General features: G+C 40.5%; 1 protein-coding gene across 1 annotated transcript in view; it reads left to right on the forward strand.

The window, feature by feature from the left end:
- The window catches only part of NT5C2 (5'-nucleotidase, cytosolic II), a 41,161-nt gene that overhangs the window by 5,216 nt on the left and 18,350 nt on the right, over positions 1-17,595 (forward strand). The window contains exon 2 of the mRNA XM_010017176.1: positions 6,004-6,077. Within this exon, the coding sequence (XP_010015478.1) occupies positions 6,004-6,077 (74 nt within the window). The remainder of the gene's footprint in view (positions 1-6,003; positions 6,078-17,595) is intronic.

The following is a 17,595-nucleotide window of genomic DNA, read 5'->3' on the forward strand; positions in this document are numbered from 1 at the left end:
GCAAAGTGGTCATAGTCATGTTTCTGGATACAGCCTCATCAGACTTTCAAGTTCCAGTTCTAACCTGATTTTCCAGTTATATTGTCACTACAGTTTTGCAAGGATGGTTAGTCTTGTGAAATTGCAGGACACTATTTGGAAATGTTACTAGAAGTGGCCAGGATATTTTGATGCCCGTCTTCTGTCTCCCCTGTCTGATACTGTTTCATCTGCTTAAAATCATCCTGAGCCCAAACAGTATCTGTAAATACAATTACAAACATACTGACCTGTCAGAATATTCTTCTGGTTGAAGAAGGAATAAACTGGAACTCTGAAAATCCTAACGTCGTTAATAAAAAAAAGACACCAAAATGTTATGATAAATAATAATATATGGAATAGTCATTACCTGCCTGAAGAGGCAAAGCTTATCGAAAGAATTATTACATTTGGTTTAGTAGTTTAAAGTAGCTTTATTTCTTATCCCCTCTAAGACAGGTACCAGAGTATCCAGCACCCAAAGACAAGACATTCTGATATATGTTTGTATCTTCTTAAGGTTGCTCACGTAATTCGTACCAGATAAGTAAGGTCAGTGAGGGATTCCTCTTGAGTTCACTGCTGTTGGTAGAAGTCACCTGTAACCACAACAATAATGTCATGTAGTGAAACATCTCCCCCAACAACACAACGTCTGGGAACTACCTAGTAATACTGAGAACATCCAGTTGTCATAAGGCTAGTGGGATTTTTATTTCATTATTAGCCTTTTTTAAGAGGCTGTGGGGAACTTGGACATGGGAGGCTCCACTTAGTACCTCTTATTTCTTTTTAACTCTTCTAGCTTATTGAACATGGAAGTTGTCCACAAAGTGAAGATTAACCAAAGCGCCTAAACTTTGAGGAAGCAGGAATCTGAGCCTTCTGGCTAGTTAGTTCCTGTTTCATGGCTGGCTCAAGCCCAGCTGTCCACCACAGTCTTCTTTAAACACACACGTAGGTCATGCTTAGCAGTTCCCACTGTATTTGCTCTTAAGCGCTGTTGCAACTTTATTTGTATTTGTTTAATTTCCAGTGAAACATACTCTCCTGACAAAGAATGCTTCTTGCTGAAGGTATTTCCAGACACATTTGGAAAATCGTTACAAAAATGCTCTGTTCCAGAAACCTCACCTCATATTGTTGTTTTTCTCACTATGACGAATTGTGAGCCATGTGCCAACTTCCTCCTTGGTTGTATCATTCTGTGCATTTTCTTTTATTATATTGGTCATATTAGAAGAATATTATAAATGCAAATTTCATTCAAGGCACAGAATACTTTTGATATTTTGCACAAATAAAATAAAAACCTTTCTCTCTCTCTGCATTCATTCCTCTCCTGTGTTACTTGAGAAGAGTTGGGATTTAGGTTCCTGCCTTGGAGTTGATTGACAAGAACAGTAACAAAACTGAGATCAGTTCTCTTGTAAAAATATAAAGGACTGTGAATTGCAGTGTTGAGGATATCAGGGCTCTGTGACTCCCTTTATGCATGTTCAGCAGTTCCTTTTTCCTTGCAATGCAACACATTTCTCTCTTATCCAGCACAATTCATAGAGCTCAAAAAGAAAATAAGTATTGTCATCGAGAGCCTTCTGCTGGGCCAAGCTGCAGGGTTTGATCTTTGAGGAAGAACTCATTAGAGAGGAAATGTGTTTCATGGTTTTCCTTAAACAGCTCCTCAAGTCCATTTTTCTAAAGGTGTGGGTCTGTGCCAGGCTAAGGCACCCCAAGTCCAGGCGGCTGTCTCCCCACTCCCAGCTGTGCCCTGTGCTGGCTGGATATGGTCCCTCAACCAAGTTCCTCACAAGCACCAATTGCTTTACCTACACTGCACAGGGAGTGCAAAACTGTAGAGATTCACAGGGCTATTCCTCAAAGCAGAAATATGAACCTTCTTCATCCAGAAGGAAAGAGATTCTATGAAAGCAACAGAAGGGCAATGTCCTATTTAAGGAGATGCTCTGGTTGCTGACAGATGTGGAGCTGGGGAGTTGGGTTTAGGCACCTACCTCTGCCTCTCAGCACAAGGAATGGGGAGGGTGTTCTCACGCTATGCCTGCTGTTTAATTTGTGTTATTGTCCAGAACTGTTAGATTTTTAGATCAGCTTAATTTTTAACTCCAGAGGTCCTATTAAAACAAATATGTTCTGAAAAAAAACCTCACCAAAATAGGGGGAATGGAAAGTGTAATTCTTTCTGACTCTGGCAAGTGGAAAAATTACTCTAGATCAAAACTTACTAAAAGCATTGGGTGATTTTAGTTTTCCTTTTATTCTGACTTTATCTCAACTGCTTGTAATCTGGAAGCTTCTTTGGTTTTTGTTTGTCTAGATGAGCTGTTAAATACTTGTCATCTCATCCTTTGCTTTAGAGACCAGAGGATCGTTTCTCTCAGGTGGTTAGGGTCCTTAGGGTCTTAGTGTTGGTTTTGCTTTATAGTCATTAAAAACAACTCTTGTTATTTCTTTATACTGTGTCTTCTGTGAAGACATTACACTTTTGCAGCCAACATTTGACCGGCTACAAATCAGGCTGAGAGTACATTTGATTAGGATCTAAGCACAGCTTTGAAATGGGCTAAGTCTGCAGCTTCTGAGAAGCACCTGGATCTTCCCAGAAACTGTCGTGGTGATTTAATCTCAACTTTTATCTTTAGTTTCTAGGATACTGCAGATAGTTACTACTTTAAGTAAACCTCCTGTATTAAGCTGGTCAGCTTCTGGGAGTAAATATTTGTAAGTATCTACTTAGCCTCTTGTGTCTAGGGGTGGCACTGTCCATGGGAGGCATCTTCCTTTATCAGGATTTAAAGCTGAGGTTTTGAGTGCCTGTAACATGACCCAGTATCTGGGCCTTCACAAGAGAAGTGAAGTTGATTCCTTTTTTTTTTTTTTGCCACTGTTTAGTCTGCCATTTAATCTGTCAAGGCATATCCAAGTTTAAATTGATTAAAGTGTTCTCATTTCCTGTCCTGAACATGTTGTGTAATAGCCTTCTTTAGCTTTTTGAAATATTTGCTCTGCTTCATTCCAGCACTGGTTGGTGAATTAATTACCATGTCAGAGCAGTCAGTAGGAAGCCTTGAAGTCTGCCAGGTCCTGTGCACTGTTGGGGCATGATTAGACCCTGCCACATATGGTTTCTAGGTCATAGGCAGTATTTACAACTTGGTGGAGAAAGAGAGATCTTCACCAGCTGTTACCAAGAGGGGGCTGGTATAGTAATTTTCATGTTTTAGTCATGAGACTTATTTTGGAACAGAAATATGCTAATAGATGTTGTTCATTTCATTGCCTTTAGTAAACTTTTCCAGATCTTCAGTATCAACCTGTGCTGTTTGGGTTTTTTTTAGTCCCAGGGTTCAGTTTGTAAATACTCCAAATGCAAGCAATGAAAAAAATGTCAGAGGCTTAGAGATCTTTCCACAGTTTTTGGTCATTTTCGTGTTGTCATCATCTAAACATAGGCTGGCTGGACTGGAAGAAATCTCCTGGGTCACAGCTCCCTTGTTTTTGCCTTTCACAGGCACTGTCGTATTACCCTTTTTATAAGCTCATCCAGCTCTGTCTTAGTGCTTGTTTTTTGTCCTCACTTGGGAAACTGTTCCCAAATCTTGCAATTCTGAAAGGCTTTTCTGAGCTGCTTTAAATTTCCCTCGCTATTCCTGTCCTCTTCAGAAGGATGGAGAACTGTGCTCCAGGGGTTAAGCAAGAACAAAACTGGACTCTGCAGGTTGGACAAAAAGTGTTGCCAGTGTCTCCTGGAAATGTTATTCCTTCTTAAAGCTTTCCACTTTCAGAAACAAATTGCACAAACATGAGATCAGAAATTGTGTGCTTGAATTAGCTAATAAATAATGCTTCCTGGCATCATCAACATCAGAATGTAATCATCTTCATTATACAAACTGCGAGACTGTGTTTAGTTCAAAATAGCAGTTTGCACTGGCCTCTTGTAAATCGCAGTTATCTCGATGTTAAGACAAACACGGATTCAAACTGCAGATTTGGATAATTTACTCCACCTACTTAAAAGCCAGACATTTCAGGAGTGAATTTTAGTGATTTACAATCCCATCTCGTATTTCCAAAAGGCATTTCTTTACCAGTTTCCATTTTTTTCCCCATCACTTTGTCTTGTTTAGGTAATACATAAATCTATCAGAAAAAAGCGTCATCTGTAACCTCTGAGGCCCCTTAGTGACAAGCCCCATTGTCAAAGGCAGGCACTTTGCCAGGAAACTGTGGCTCCCAGAGAGAGTGTGCAAGGTTAGGGGGAACGTATACTATTGCCAGAGAAACTGTATTCCAAGTGGATTTGTGTGGAACAACAACGATATCCAGTGACTGGTTAAATTAGCCACAGATGTGTTTTCTAGAACACTGTCCAAGAAGATATACAGTACTTTAAGGCTTGGTTCAGACATAATGATCTTCTGAAGTCAAATCAGATCCAAGCAAAATTACATCGTACTAGAGAAGCTTTAAAGGAATTCTGTAATATGATTCAGACAAGTAGATGAATCAGACTGCTGCGAACTAAACAAGGAGCACATCGGTGAGAGATGAGGTAAGACGACTTGCATAGAAGTGCGATAGTTTAATGTTAGCAGTTTGCTGTTAAAATTCGAGCTGCGGCGGATTGACACGGACAGTTAAATGGGCACGTTGTACCGGCCACCTGCCCAGAATGTGTGTGCCAAGGAGGATCTCCCTGTGCTTTCTTCTAGCTTTTTGGAATGTACAAGTGCTTGGCTTTGCACTTGCCGTCTCCATTGCTGTATGTCCCTGTGCTGCTACTCCTACGAAGCAGTGCTGCCGATGTCGGTTTTTAAGAGGCTGATTACTCTGCTGAGGGCAATGTACTTAGTAAATACTCGGAGCGTTTTCACATACTGAAATCATACAGGTGAAGGCTCTGCAGCTTTTCTCACAGGAGAATTTTGTCTCAGCATCACAGCTGGAGCGGTATGTGGGATTTCTGTCAGAGGTTGGTGTTAAGAGGCTCAGCTTCCATCCCGCATCTGGGTCTCGTTCTTAAAGTTCAGATAAAACAGACAGTGGAGAGAAGTCCTGTTGAATTACAGATCTGCTATAGAGTTTACAGTTTTGGGGAATCATAAGCAGCTTAATTACTGTAGTAGTTGGAATAGGAAGCAAGAAAATATTCTTTGACCTATTTCTTTACCATGTTATTTACTGGAACTAAATTGAATATGGTGTATTAAAATATTGTCATCAAAAAGGACCTGGGTGTATTCAGCTTACATTCTTACTGCAATAAGTATTAATAGTAAAAGTGGAATTTTAAAACCAGCAGGTTTTTGAGTTATAAAAATATAAAAATATAAAAAGCAGGGGAGTTATAAATGAAAAGAAAATTTTTCACAATGGAAATAACATTCTTGTGGATGAAAATTTATCTCAGTTGCTGTTTTTTAGAGCTTTTAAAGATGTTTTTAATGCTGTTGGTGTAGATGTGGAAACTGAACTGTTCAGATTTGCTTTCAATTTCCAGATACAGTCCCAAAGAGGGCTCAGATACTGTGAGTTTATTTGCAGAAATGTTATTTTCTTTTCTTTTCCTTGTTACTTCTTTGTAATATTTTCTTTTAATCAAGCAAATCGTACTCCTGTCCTCTGCTTCCAGTTTCCTCTCACTCGATCTCTGAATTTTGCTTCAGGAGATTTTGCACTTCTATTCTTAGGGATTTTTGCAGGTCACATGCAAAGCCGTGTGTGTGCATGCATGCGTGTATGTCTTTAGACAGCATACCAATAATTAGAATAACCCTGCAAAGTCATGACTTTGCTTCAGGAGAACTCATGGCAAAAAATGAAACATGCCTCCATTTTCAGGTATATTTTCTGATTTTTACCTAAGAGAGGCAGACATCCTGACAGCTGGCAGAATGTGTTTGTTTTAAAACGTGATTAATGCTCATCTCTCTGGCTTTATTTCTTTTCTCTTTACAGGGTCTTTGTAAACAGAAGTTTAGCCATGGAAAAGATAAAGTGCTTTGGTTTTGATATGGATTATACACTTGCCGGTGAGTATTTCCTTGATATTTTTTGTCATTGAGGTAGTTTCGAATATTGCCTCTTGTTAAGCAAAAACCAGTTACTGGTTGGGCTAGTCCAGTTAGCAGGTGCTTCTTCTATTAGCATATATATTGTTCAGTATTCATTGCACTTTCATTTTAGGTGTTTCCCTTAAATTTGTTATCTGCAAGCTGTATTTGGTCACAAGATGTGTTGCTGTACTACAGTTTCAAGTGATTATGAGTGTCAAGGAAACCAAAGCTTAATAAGTCTAATTGCTTCCTTAAATTCCACTATATTTTGATACTGGCCCCAGTGCAAGCTTGGCATTGAATAACAAGGTGATTTCTTTTATCCTTGGTGCATATGGTGGGCTACACCTTTAGCTCTCCTGTGTCCTGGGAGGGTCATATTTGAGTAGGTTTTCCTCTTTCCCACTCCTTGGTTGAGCACAATTGTGACTCATTTTCAAACGAGGCAAGGCAGGGGGAGTGTCTTGTGTCAGCTGAACAAGCTATGTCAGAAAGCTTTGCCCATTCTTCATGGCAGATAGGCTTTGGGAGGCTGCATAAGACCTTTTAGTTTCATAACATTTTTTTTGCATGACTTCTCCATCTTTCAAATACTTGACAGGGAAGTTCTCTGAAGCTTTTGAGGAAGAGGGGGGTAAAGTTACTCTTTTCTGCATAATCAGACTTGCATGATGTTATGTATTTTAAGGAAGGAAGAGATAAAAAGCCAACTTACACTTTCCTAAGTTGTAGTATCGCACAGGCTGTAACTGAGGGTGTCACGTACAATCCTGCCTTCTTTCTCATTACCACTTCCAAGGTTGTGAATAAAAAGTTCATACCACCTTTGATATTTGAGTTTAGAATTGTTGTGAATATAAGCTGAGAAAATGGGAGGTAGAGTGTCGGGGACACCTAATAACAGGTATGTCAGCTATGGTCATCTACTTGCTATCTATTGAGAAGGAATGAGAGGTGAGTGATGTAGCTAGGAACAGTGTGATGGTCGCAGGACTCAGAATTGGTGGCTAAGCAAAGGGCAAGAAGTTTTCTGTGTGCTCATGGTTCAACAGTGCTGCAAGGAGCAGTTTTGGAGGCTATGGCAGGTAATTGCAGTTCAGATCACTTGCTTTTGTTCTTTTAAGCAGTTATCTATGAGGCATTAGTTATATATAAAAGGTTTGGTTGTTCAACCCCTTATTTATACATCTGTTTCAAGTTCCTGCCACATTTTAAGTCCTGAAGTTGTTAATCTGTGCTGGACCTGACTGCAGGTGCGTGCTTTCAGTGCTTGTTTAAAGGCAGTTGTGACAGTGCCTTTAAGGAGTGCAAAGAGTTGTTCAAGAACAAATGCTTAAAAAGAATATAAAAGAGTTGTGGGTTTCACATCCATAAAGGAAAAACAACTTCTGTGCCTTTTGCAAACTGGCAGCATTTCCCAGTGACTCAGGTGATCCCAGTGGGGCTGGCATGGAGCATGAAGTGTGTTGCTAACTTTCCTCCTGACAGAAGGAGAGCTTCAGCACTATCCTCACTTCTCTGACTGTTCATTTTACTCAAGAGTTGCTTGTTCCTGTAAACAGAGAGCAAATGTGTTGTTATGCACAAAACGATGCGTCGTTAGTTGAGAGGTAAAAATGTGAATGTTTCAAGCAACAATACCCAGGGACATGGGAGCCCAGGGCTTCCAAGGCTGGAAGATGACAGTGCTGCAGTGAAGCAGGCAAAGTCAATGCATTCAGGGCAGTTGAGTGACAGGGTAAGGTGCAGAAAAAGAAATGGGTTGTGCTCCAAGCAGAAAACTGGAAATTTGGACCACTCTGGGGTAAGCTACTGTCCTGTGACATTTCCCATGGTACAACAGAGATAATAGTTGCAGATCATTTTATGAGGAGGTTTGAGAGTGTAATTAGGTTTGAAAGCCTTTTGCAGATGAAAAACATTATGCCTGGTAAGTACTATTTCCTTTTTTTTTTTTTTCACTTGACTGGGAAATTAACACACAAAATTCCCTGTCTGTTGCCTTATGTCTCAGAGTCATCCGTTCTTCTCCATGTGGGCTTTTGTTACCTGACCATTATTTGCTATATATAACTGTTGCATACAAGAAAAAATACCTATGCCTTGCAGGGGCTTTAAAGAGTGGAGTGTTAGAATGTGATTATGGCAATATTAATTAATTGCAGAAGACAATGAAGAGTGGGGCAAATGAAGTATTATGTCAGTATGTTTTAGTGCATTCATTAGACCCTGTCATGTTTTCTGTCTGGGCATGTTATGCCTTACACACTGTTTCACATGGAGATGATACTGTCTAGATTTAAAAAAGTAAAAACAATGTAAAAAGCTAGTTTATCTGTAATTTAACATCTGGAAATGATATCTGCATACCAGATGATACATGCTGAGCAGAAGCCTTTTGGAGAGTGTTCAAGACATGTAAATAGACCAAAGAGGAGGAACAGAAGCATCTCCAGTGTCATCAGCTCCTCATCTGGTTTTCTGCACCTGTACTTTTGTATATTGCTATGTGACTTTTCTGTAAAGTTGTTAAAAATATCCCAAGCACAGTCTTCATATCCAATGATTGAAGGCAGTCAGAGCCATTGACCCTGCCAAAAACTACATGCCACCTCCTTTTCCCACTCTGTCGTGAACTTTTGTATCAGAAATAAACTGATGAAATGAACTGTCAGAAATGAACTGACATTCATCCTATAGCTGGCAGTCATACACACGTCAGCACCTCAGAAGAAGAATGAGTATTTTGAATTACCTATCTTGTGAAGAGGAGGCTGTGGTGTCAGTAAAACACATTGTTACTTCTCCCTTTGTTATTCCCAAGTCAGTGGCCACTGGTAGCACCAAAAATCTTGCTTTGAAGGTGGTTCAGTACCAGAGAAGTCAGAATCACTTGACTTATTTTGAACTTTAGAAGCCTGAGACAGTTTTGTTCTGGTAATTTGAATTTAAGGACACAAATCTACTTACAATAATAACACTGTTTTCTGTCTAGAATAATCTAATTTTGTTAGGGGTGTAGCATTTCCATTTTGAAGTATATTGTAACAACTACTACATGCATGCTGCAGTGATCATATGTTCTACTACTAGCATGACTGAGAATGTCAGCTTGCCAACTGACAGCAATTTTAGTATCATCATGTTACATTGCACATAAAATATGATTTCATGCATTGTTTTATAGAGTAGCATTTCTTAGCCTTATTAAATTAAAGGACAACTTAACTCAGAATTGGAAAAATTCAAGGCTGTCTGATACAGCATTGCCACAGCGATTTTGTTTGCTTTCAAGTCAAAATTAGGTTGAACTTTGAATTTTTGTTAATTAACTTCCATGTTCTCTCATTGTGTTTATCTCTTTCCTTGCATAGGGTTGAGAAATACTGTTAATGGCTGGGTTGGGCAAGCAAAGAAAAGAATCTGGAGGTTTTAGCTTTTTCTTCTGAGAAATTATGGACATTAAATTGCTAAATTTGTAGCCACTGTGGTTACAGCTAGAATTGATTTGACTGCTGGGAGCTCAAAGTAAAATGAAAGGAAATTGAAATAACTCGCACAGGTTTTAGATTCCTTGTTTTCCCATCAAGCATTGCTTTTGCATCCTTATGGGGTGAGTAAGATCTCCTACATGTACAGAAATTCCCATGTCCCTCTGGGTTTATGTGCTGGATACACTAATACTAGAGGCTCAGAAATCAGTGTTGTGTATGACTATCCCCTTCCTATTAAATCTACTGATTTGCTTGTGTTAGTAAATTACATTTAGTACATAAAAGAATGTTTCTTCTAAGGTGCTATTGGGAGGAGAGTCAAAGGCGCAGAAGGAACAGTGGGGTTTGACTGTGGTTTGTGTACATAGCTAAATAGTTCTGCTTAAAATCTCAGAGGGCTTGACGCAAGCAAGTCTTCAGCTATTTCAGCCCTTGCTGTTAGCGGGGATTAAGGCAAGTTTCTGTGATGTTATGCAGCCGTCACCCCAGCAGCCCTTTGTTCTCTGCTGCTGTCCTTGCTGCCTGCCAGACAGGGAGCAAGGCCCATGCTGATTCCCCAGGGTTCCCTTGCTCTTTGGGAAGAGAAGGTGTTCCACCAGGATCTGCAGCCGCCACTGACGGGCTGTGTCTGCTGTCAGGGCAGAACTGAGATTTTTTTTAAATTCTTGTTTAAATCCTTAACTTAGAGAGACTTGAGGGTCTCTTTGTAGTGCATTTTTGTTTGCTAAATAGTAGTTGCTTTTATTATCCAAATGATTCATTTCGTCTTACTCATCCCAACTGGCTAAACAACCAGTAGTCAGTAACAATTCTGGGCCGCCTTCCTGTTTCACTTGTTGTGTCAAAACTGCCCATGGCTTGGGAAAAGAACACGTTGCACATAATCCAAAAGATTCACAGCTTAATCTGTTTGTGTTTACTGCAAACCTCAGGAAGAAAGATAAAGGTATGTCAGTAGAGAGTCTTCACTGCAACACTCACCTGAGAACTGAGAGCTGGTGAGGCCCATTGGAAGTGCAGCAAAGAAAGGTTTCACACAGCATTTTATTTGGCTGTTTCCTTCTCAGTGTGAGCTATACCAGCAATTAGCAGGTCTGGATCCAAGTAATGCAGGAGACCTTGGCATTACTAGGTCTTAAATGGGACAGGTTGCACAATGAGGTGATGGATAGATGTCCCTTGACAGGAGTAGAGCTAAAGCAGTGGGGTTCTCAAACTGGCTGTAGTTTCCCACCAGGCCATTGGCAGATGGCAAGGGAATTAGTAAGAATTACAAACTCAATTGTGCTTGTAAAGATTGCTCTTTGACTACCTTCCTTCTCCAAAATTTTTCTCATCTGTCTCTGAGGTAGATAAGATTCAAATGCATTCATTTGGAATGCATTTCCTGTACTTAAGTCACTGCTGCTTCCACATTCTCCAGAAATCAATAATAAAATCATCACTGGCTGCTGAAAACTTTCAATAAGAAGGAAGGGGAAATAAGGCTTGAAAAATACTGGTTTTATTGAGTGCAAATACAATTAATACAATATGATTGGAATATAATTTGTGTCCTGGAAATATTGCCAGCTTAATACCAAGATTTGGTGCACTGCAAAGATTTTATTGCAAAATTGCTTATGCTTCCTGCTGTGGCATTTCCCTTCTCATCACATGGGAAAAGACATGGGAAGGACAGCTTTACTCTTTTCCAACTTACTCCAAAGCACAACATGAGTAAACAGGTTTTGCCTCTTCCTCAAGTAAGTGTTTGTGTCTAAGCATTCCTTGCAATTTGGAGGAGAGGGAAATTTTTCACAACCACATCTTATTTTTGAGATGTTTTTCTTTACCTGTTGAGTCTGGAAAAGATACACTCAAGCAGAAGGTAGGCTTGGATTTTTGCTATGTGTGATCTGCGAGAAAAGGTGGCAGCTGAATTAAGAACTGGTTCTTTAATCGATCTGGTATTTTTACTGTAACTCAGATGTATCAGTTTTCTGTGTTTTGCTTTCCACAACTGAGAAATGGGACTAATGAATTTGTACCTTGTATAGAAAAATTCTGGATTGCATAGATGAAAAACAAAGTATAAGCGTGGGAGTTTTATACATGAAAGATTGAACTGAATGCTTTTAAAAGCTGCTGAGCTTGTAATGTACTACAAAGAATTACTTGTTCTTCTGTTCAGATACTGTTCTTGTCAGTTTATTGGTACTGGACTCATTCAAATGTTCTAATGAGGCTCTCCTGCTTAGGTTAAGGGTTTGTCTTTAGTTTTCATCGTGACTTAAGGACTACAGGCTTTGAGGCTCTTCTGGGGAGATACTAAGCAGTTTTGCTTCTTTCCCAATTCTCTGATACCGTAATTCTTTGTGTCATACAGAGATAGTATGGTGGCTAGAGAAGGAATTTGGTAGATGTGACAACAGTAGCCTTCAGATTGTTCTAGCGAAAACCGAGAGATGCCTCGACTGTTGCACATCTGCTGTCTACTTTTTCACATTTGCACGTTTCCAGTTTAACAGGTGCAGATTTTGCAGATTTTAGAGGCTGGTTTAGCCATTAGTGTTTCAAAGCTAAAGGCAGATGGAGAAGCTAAATTGTTCCTAGTATGCTTTGAGCTGGATGTTTCTTCAAATACCAGTGCAATGTTGAGTGGCTACTGCCCATGCCTTCTTTGTGTTGCTGCTCTTCTGACGTCTGGAGCAGTGAGATCTCAAATGTTGGCATTGGGAATGGGGAGTGGAGAAAGCATGTGTTGCTTGCTCTGTCCCAGTAAATCACTGACTGACAAACTGCTAATCTGCTGGCTGTGGATTCTTCAAGAATCGGTGTCAGATCTGCTGAAAGAACAAGTCTTCACAAAGTAAGGAAAGTTCCAAAAGCTGCTGTATTCTGTTTTCTTGCTCTTAAAAACATGAGAATAACACCAAGCTGGGTCAGGAGGCTGTTTGTATACCAAAGGCCAGTTCTTGTCCTTGCCAGATGGACAGAAATATGGAGGTATTTTTCACTGTAATAGATCCCCTTATCTACTAATCTTAATACCATAACAGAAGTACTATTAAGTTGCAAATACCCTTGCGATGACACAAAAAGCTTACTCTGTAGGAGGAACCAAAGCTGAGAGTACAGAAGGCTTTAAGTCTGAGATCACATGTGTGCTATTGCTTTGTTGAATGCCTTACTTTAGCATGCTACAGAAAAGCTTATGGTTAAAGCTTATGTTTAAAACTTATATACATGGCTTATTGTCAGCACAGACACCTGTGCTACATATAAGCAAGCCCAGGTACACACTGTTAAACAAATAGGTAGCTTTTGAGGCTCACTCTCTTAAGTGAATATGGAGAGAAATAAAGAAGCTGGATGTATTTGGACACTGATACACCTGAATATTGCCTGAGATACAGTGTATAAATGGCTACTATACCTTTAAGTAATTTTCTTCTTATTTCAAGATTTTAACAAATTATATTTGAACACGAAGCCCCTGCAACTAATTCTTCCCTGTTCGGAAGTCTTCATTGAAGAACTAAGCCCATATTTTGGCACAGTAGTTTGTTTCCATGGAAATGCAGGGATATTTCCAGTATGGGATTGTGACTCCTAGTGGGCTGTATCTGAGAAAGTTAATTGGGAAGGCCACTTTTTAAGTACAAAAAAAGATTTTCTTGTGTCAGTAAAAAATTCCCATGAAAGAACAGGTGGCTGTGTAGTCATCTTTAAAATATTATTCCAGTGCAGAGGAATATTATGCAAACAAACGGAAGTTTCCTTGAAATGCAGAGTCCGTCTGAATTGCTTCTCTCAACATACAAAATGTGACCTCAGTGCTGCTGTTGTTACCTCAAGCCATGCATTTTTATTCAGCAGAAGAAATTTTTCCAACACTAAGCGCTGTTTTGCCAGCCTCTGAGGCATATCCAAACAGATCAAATCTTTGTTACATCAAAGGCAAACAAAGTGCAGCAGCAGAAAACTAAAAATAGCTGGAATTTACCAATGAGAGCACTAATAAGCCTGCTTTGGGAAGAGTTAAAACTGATGATATTTGACAACACTTGTTTTTAAAACAAGTAGAAACACAGCACTAAAAACAACCCAGTGATTCAGAGCCAAGCTGGCCGTACAATACTGTGTCAGTCCTTGAAGCAACAACAAATCCTGTCTTTACAGATCCTTTTAGCATGCAGAGTGGGAGAATGGGAGCTGATACAGTTCCAGGTTAGAGGTTTTAGACCTGAAAGCTGTGCTGTGCACTTGGGGAAGTTTGCAGGAGCATTAGAGGTAAGGAATTTTCCATCACTGAGGCTGCAGAATGGGTGCATAGTTTTACGCTTTATGGGCACTGCTGCAGGTGAGGACTGCAGAACCTTTGTTCTTTTCTATAGGTGTGTGCTTGGTTTCCACCCAGAACCCTGTACTGGGCATTGTCAGAAAAGGGTGCTGGGGAGCCACTGAAGCTCAGAACCAAAAGATTCAACCATGTGATGATCAGTGACTCTTGCTTTGCTTCCTGTCATCAGACTTAGTGTCAAAAACATCTGTGGCTGCAAGAGGCTTAGTGCAAGGTCTGGCTGTTCATGCACAGCAGAGCAGTGTGTGTGTTAAGCATACGAAAGTATCCTGGGATGCACCTGGAGGTTTTGTCAAGGTCTTGTTTGCTGATCGCTACAAATACATAATTTCTAGTGGAATAGAAAAGGTACATTAAATATTGATGTGTGTTTACAGCTCAGCTTTGTCTTCCTGCACAGAACACTTCTGTGTTTGAAAAGGCTTCTTTGGGTAAATAAAAATTATGATCAACATGGCAGCAATTTCTTCTCATTTCAGATTAAAAAGTAGAGTAAATTCAAAGAAACAAAACATACTAACACTGCTGTTACCCATTTTGTTGGTTTGGTACTATCATAACTCAATTTAAATATAGACTGAAATACTACAATTCTGCTTTGCATAATACAGAGCATTTTTATTTATGGTCTAGTGGTTAAAATCAAAACCCAAGAGTCAATAGGACAGGGGTCTGTTTCTGGCTGTTTTTCAACTTGTTTTGACCGTAGACAAATATGTTACGGTCACAGTTCAGCTGAGTCCATAAACAAATGGCAAGTCAGTGATTCACCACCTTCCTAATTGAAAACATATGAGTTGTCCCGTGGGTTTCGTTTGGGATTTCTTGTGGTTACAATTAGGCACGTTTACCACTTCGTCAGTTTGTTTACAGCACTGAACTTCCAGATGAGCACAGCACAAACGTGCACAACTCCATTGCCTTGCATGCAGGCAGGCACATCGCAGGCACATAGCAGGCACGTGTTTACGTGGGCAGAGATGAACTGAAACCAGTGCTGTACGCAATCAGGGCTTCAGACAGGATCAGGGCTTTAAACAGGAGCGTCCAGTGAGGATGCTGGGAAGTGAAATGTCTGCAGTGGCTGTGGCAGAAGTTGAGGTAACACTTGATGGGTCTTTGGAAAGAGAAATGCAAGGCAAGGGGAGCAGAGGTTTCTGCTCCTGGGGTTGCCAAGCCAGCTGAGCATGTTAGTACAGAGGCTCCCACAGTACAGGTACCTCTGCAAGGTTTCCAATTCTCATGGAAAAGAAAATCCTCTGCTGTGTTTCCAGTGCAAAATGGCAGCACCCTGCCAGGCTGCACAAGCCAGGGAGTGAGTTTGGGCTCCTGTCAGAGCTGAGCAGTGTAACTCTGCTGTCGAAACCGAAGGGAAGCTAACACCCAGGTGTGAAACTTAAACATGACATTTGAGATTCCTTCCTGTGTAAGTAATGAATTATTTTAACATAGAGAGCAGCACAGCTTGAAATGTTACTGTTTTTCTTTCGTTATATTTCAGTGACAGCGCCTGACAACACTTCCTCTGACCCTGTAACACTGAAGCTGAAGCATTAGTATTCTAGAGCATAAATCCTCTTCTTTTCTACTTATATATGAAAACTGGCATTGCTCTGTAATGGGTTATGAAGATAGGGGTACCTTGAAAAGAGTATCCACTCTTTTCTATATAGAGGTTGGATAGCATTCTTTACTACCTGGTTACTTCTGGGGATCCTCAGACCTCTGGCCCTGAGACAAACTTTCCTCAAACTATGCCAGTATGTGAAATGCTTGCCCAACACCTACTAGTATGTTTAATTGATAGTGTTGCTTCAATGGGGTTTATTTTTTAATTAAGTCCAACATCCAAAACACATCAAGGACTGGTCACTCACTGTTTCTGTCTGTATTCTCAGCCGGAGTAGGAGGTTGGGTGATCAGAAGGGCCAGGGAATGAGTATTTGGTGCTTGTGTGAAATAGTCATCACTCTGGTTGGTTGTGGAGGGATGATCGTCAGAGACATCCTGGCGGTAGCTGGCACTAAATACCCAGCTATGTGCAGAGGAGATGTTGACAGAGTGAAGAGCTCTGGGGATAGATTTATCCTATTTTGGGACACTAGTCTAGGATCTTATTTGATAAACATTGTTGAGGCAAGATACAGAGATACTTGTATAGGGGATGGAGTTTTAAAAGGGGATCTCAGTCCTCAAGGCTTTAACTAAGCACTTTTCATCAGCACAACATTGATATAAATGTATTTCTAATACATACCTGCATTATTATGTGTGGTGCAATTCAGAGCATCACTTTGATCCTGCTCTTTAAGTCAGGTTTGTGTAATTTCCGAAATTAATTTGCACAAGCTTAATTATGCATGTTGTGCTTGAGGTGTATAATGATCTGAATACTAGCTACTCACCTGGCCATGTATGTCCCTAACTGCCTGATTTGCATGCCTTACTGGTGAATAAGTAGAAACTGAAATAATCTGTTTCTGGTTATTTTAAGTTCATTTCTTCAAGATTTAACACAAAGTAACCAGACTGCATTTCCTGTGCTTCAGAGACAAGGCTAAACTCCTTGCATTATCTGTTCACCTTTTGGCTTATCTGCCTTTGTGTGACCTCCAGAGAACCCAGATAGCGGGTAAAATTTCTGAAGATTGCATGTTTGTTAAAGCTTTTGCAACCCTTTGGAGGAGGTCATCACCTCTCATTTGAGAAATGCTGATCTTATCTGAACACCTGAAAGTCAAAAGCCAGTTAGTTTCATCTACCAACCAAAACACTGTGGGTAGACCAAGGTGTTCAATTCCCAAGAGACTCTGAGTGGCAAGGACCAAGGACGGGGCAGGGAAGGAGCCAAGCTGGAATGTACCCAAAGGATCAGAGCAGGCGATGCACCAGCTGCAGAAAGCAGCTGCTCCTGTGAAGTCCCCTGCTAATGCAGGGATGTTTACAGGGGCACTGTGAGCATTTTTCTCTGGGCTGCTTTTGGCTTCCAGCTGGGAGAGAAAGCAGGCGAGGAGCTGGCTGATGAAAGGTATGATTATCCTTCAGGAGAGGCTTGGATGTCATAGGAGAACACATTAGCAAAAGAGATTGAGTGACTTGTGGGATAAAAACAGAGTCAGGGATAATTAACGCTTCAGGTTATCATTTAGTAGTCCTCTCCCTGCCTCTCTCCCCATAGGAGCTGCTCGATTTGCGGGCTTCTGTTGTTACTGCAGCAGACTCCTGAGCTCATCTTTCCCTTGCTAAACCATGACAGTGCTGGTGATGGGGAGCTCCTTCCTCAAAGCTGCCTCAGCAGTATGGGAAATCAGCATGTTGTCACTGTTCTCAGTTCAGGGCTTTTACCAGCACCAGACCCATAGTGACTGGAAATGAACTTGGTTGCAGGTGTGCAGTTTGAGACAGCAAATACATCTCACAAAAATGACATGGCTGAAGCAGCACAAGAAGGGCTGTTTATTTAACATTAGCTCCTGCTTTATTCCTACGAACTGTGACTGGCTTATAAGAAGTGTCAACAAGCCCTGGAACAAACTGTGTTACATCTTCAACGAGAAGCTGCCCTGCCTGAGTCTGAAATCTTTGTGTGTGTGGAGGAGGAACAAGGAAGGAACAGGCAGCGCTTGAGGGGCTTTTCTCCGGCTTAAACAAAGCC

Source organism: Nestor notabilis, unplaced genomic scaffold, assembly GCF_000696875.1.
Source record: "Nestor notabilis isolate BGI_N333 unplaced genomic scaffold, ASM69687v1 scaffold5466, whole genome shotgun sequence".
Lineage (NCBI taxonomy): Eukaryota > Metazoa > Chordata > Aves > Psittaciformes > Psittacidae > Nestor > Nestor notabilis.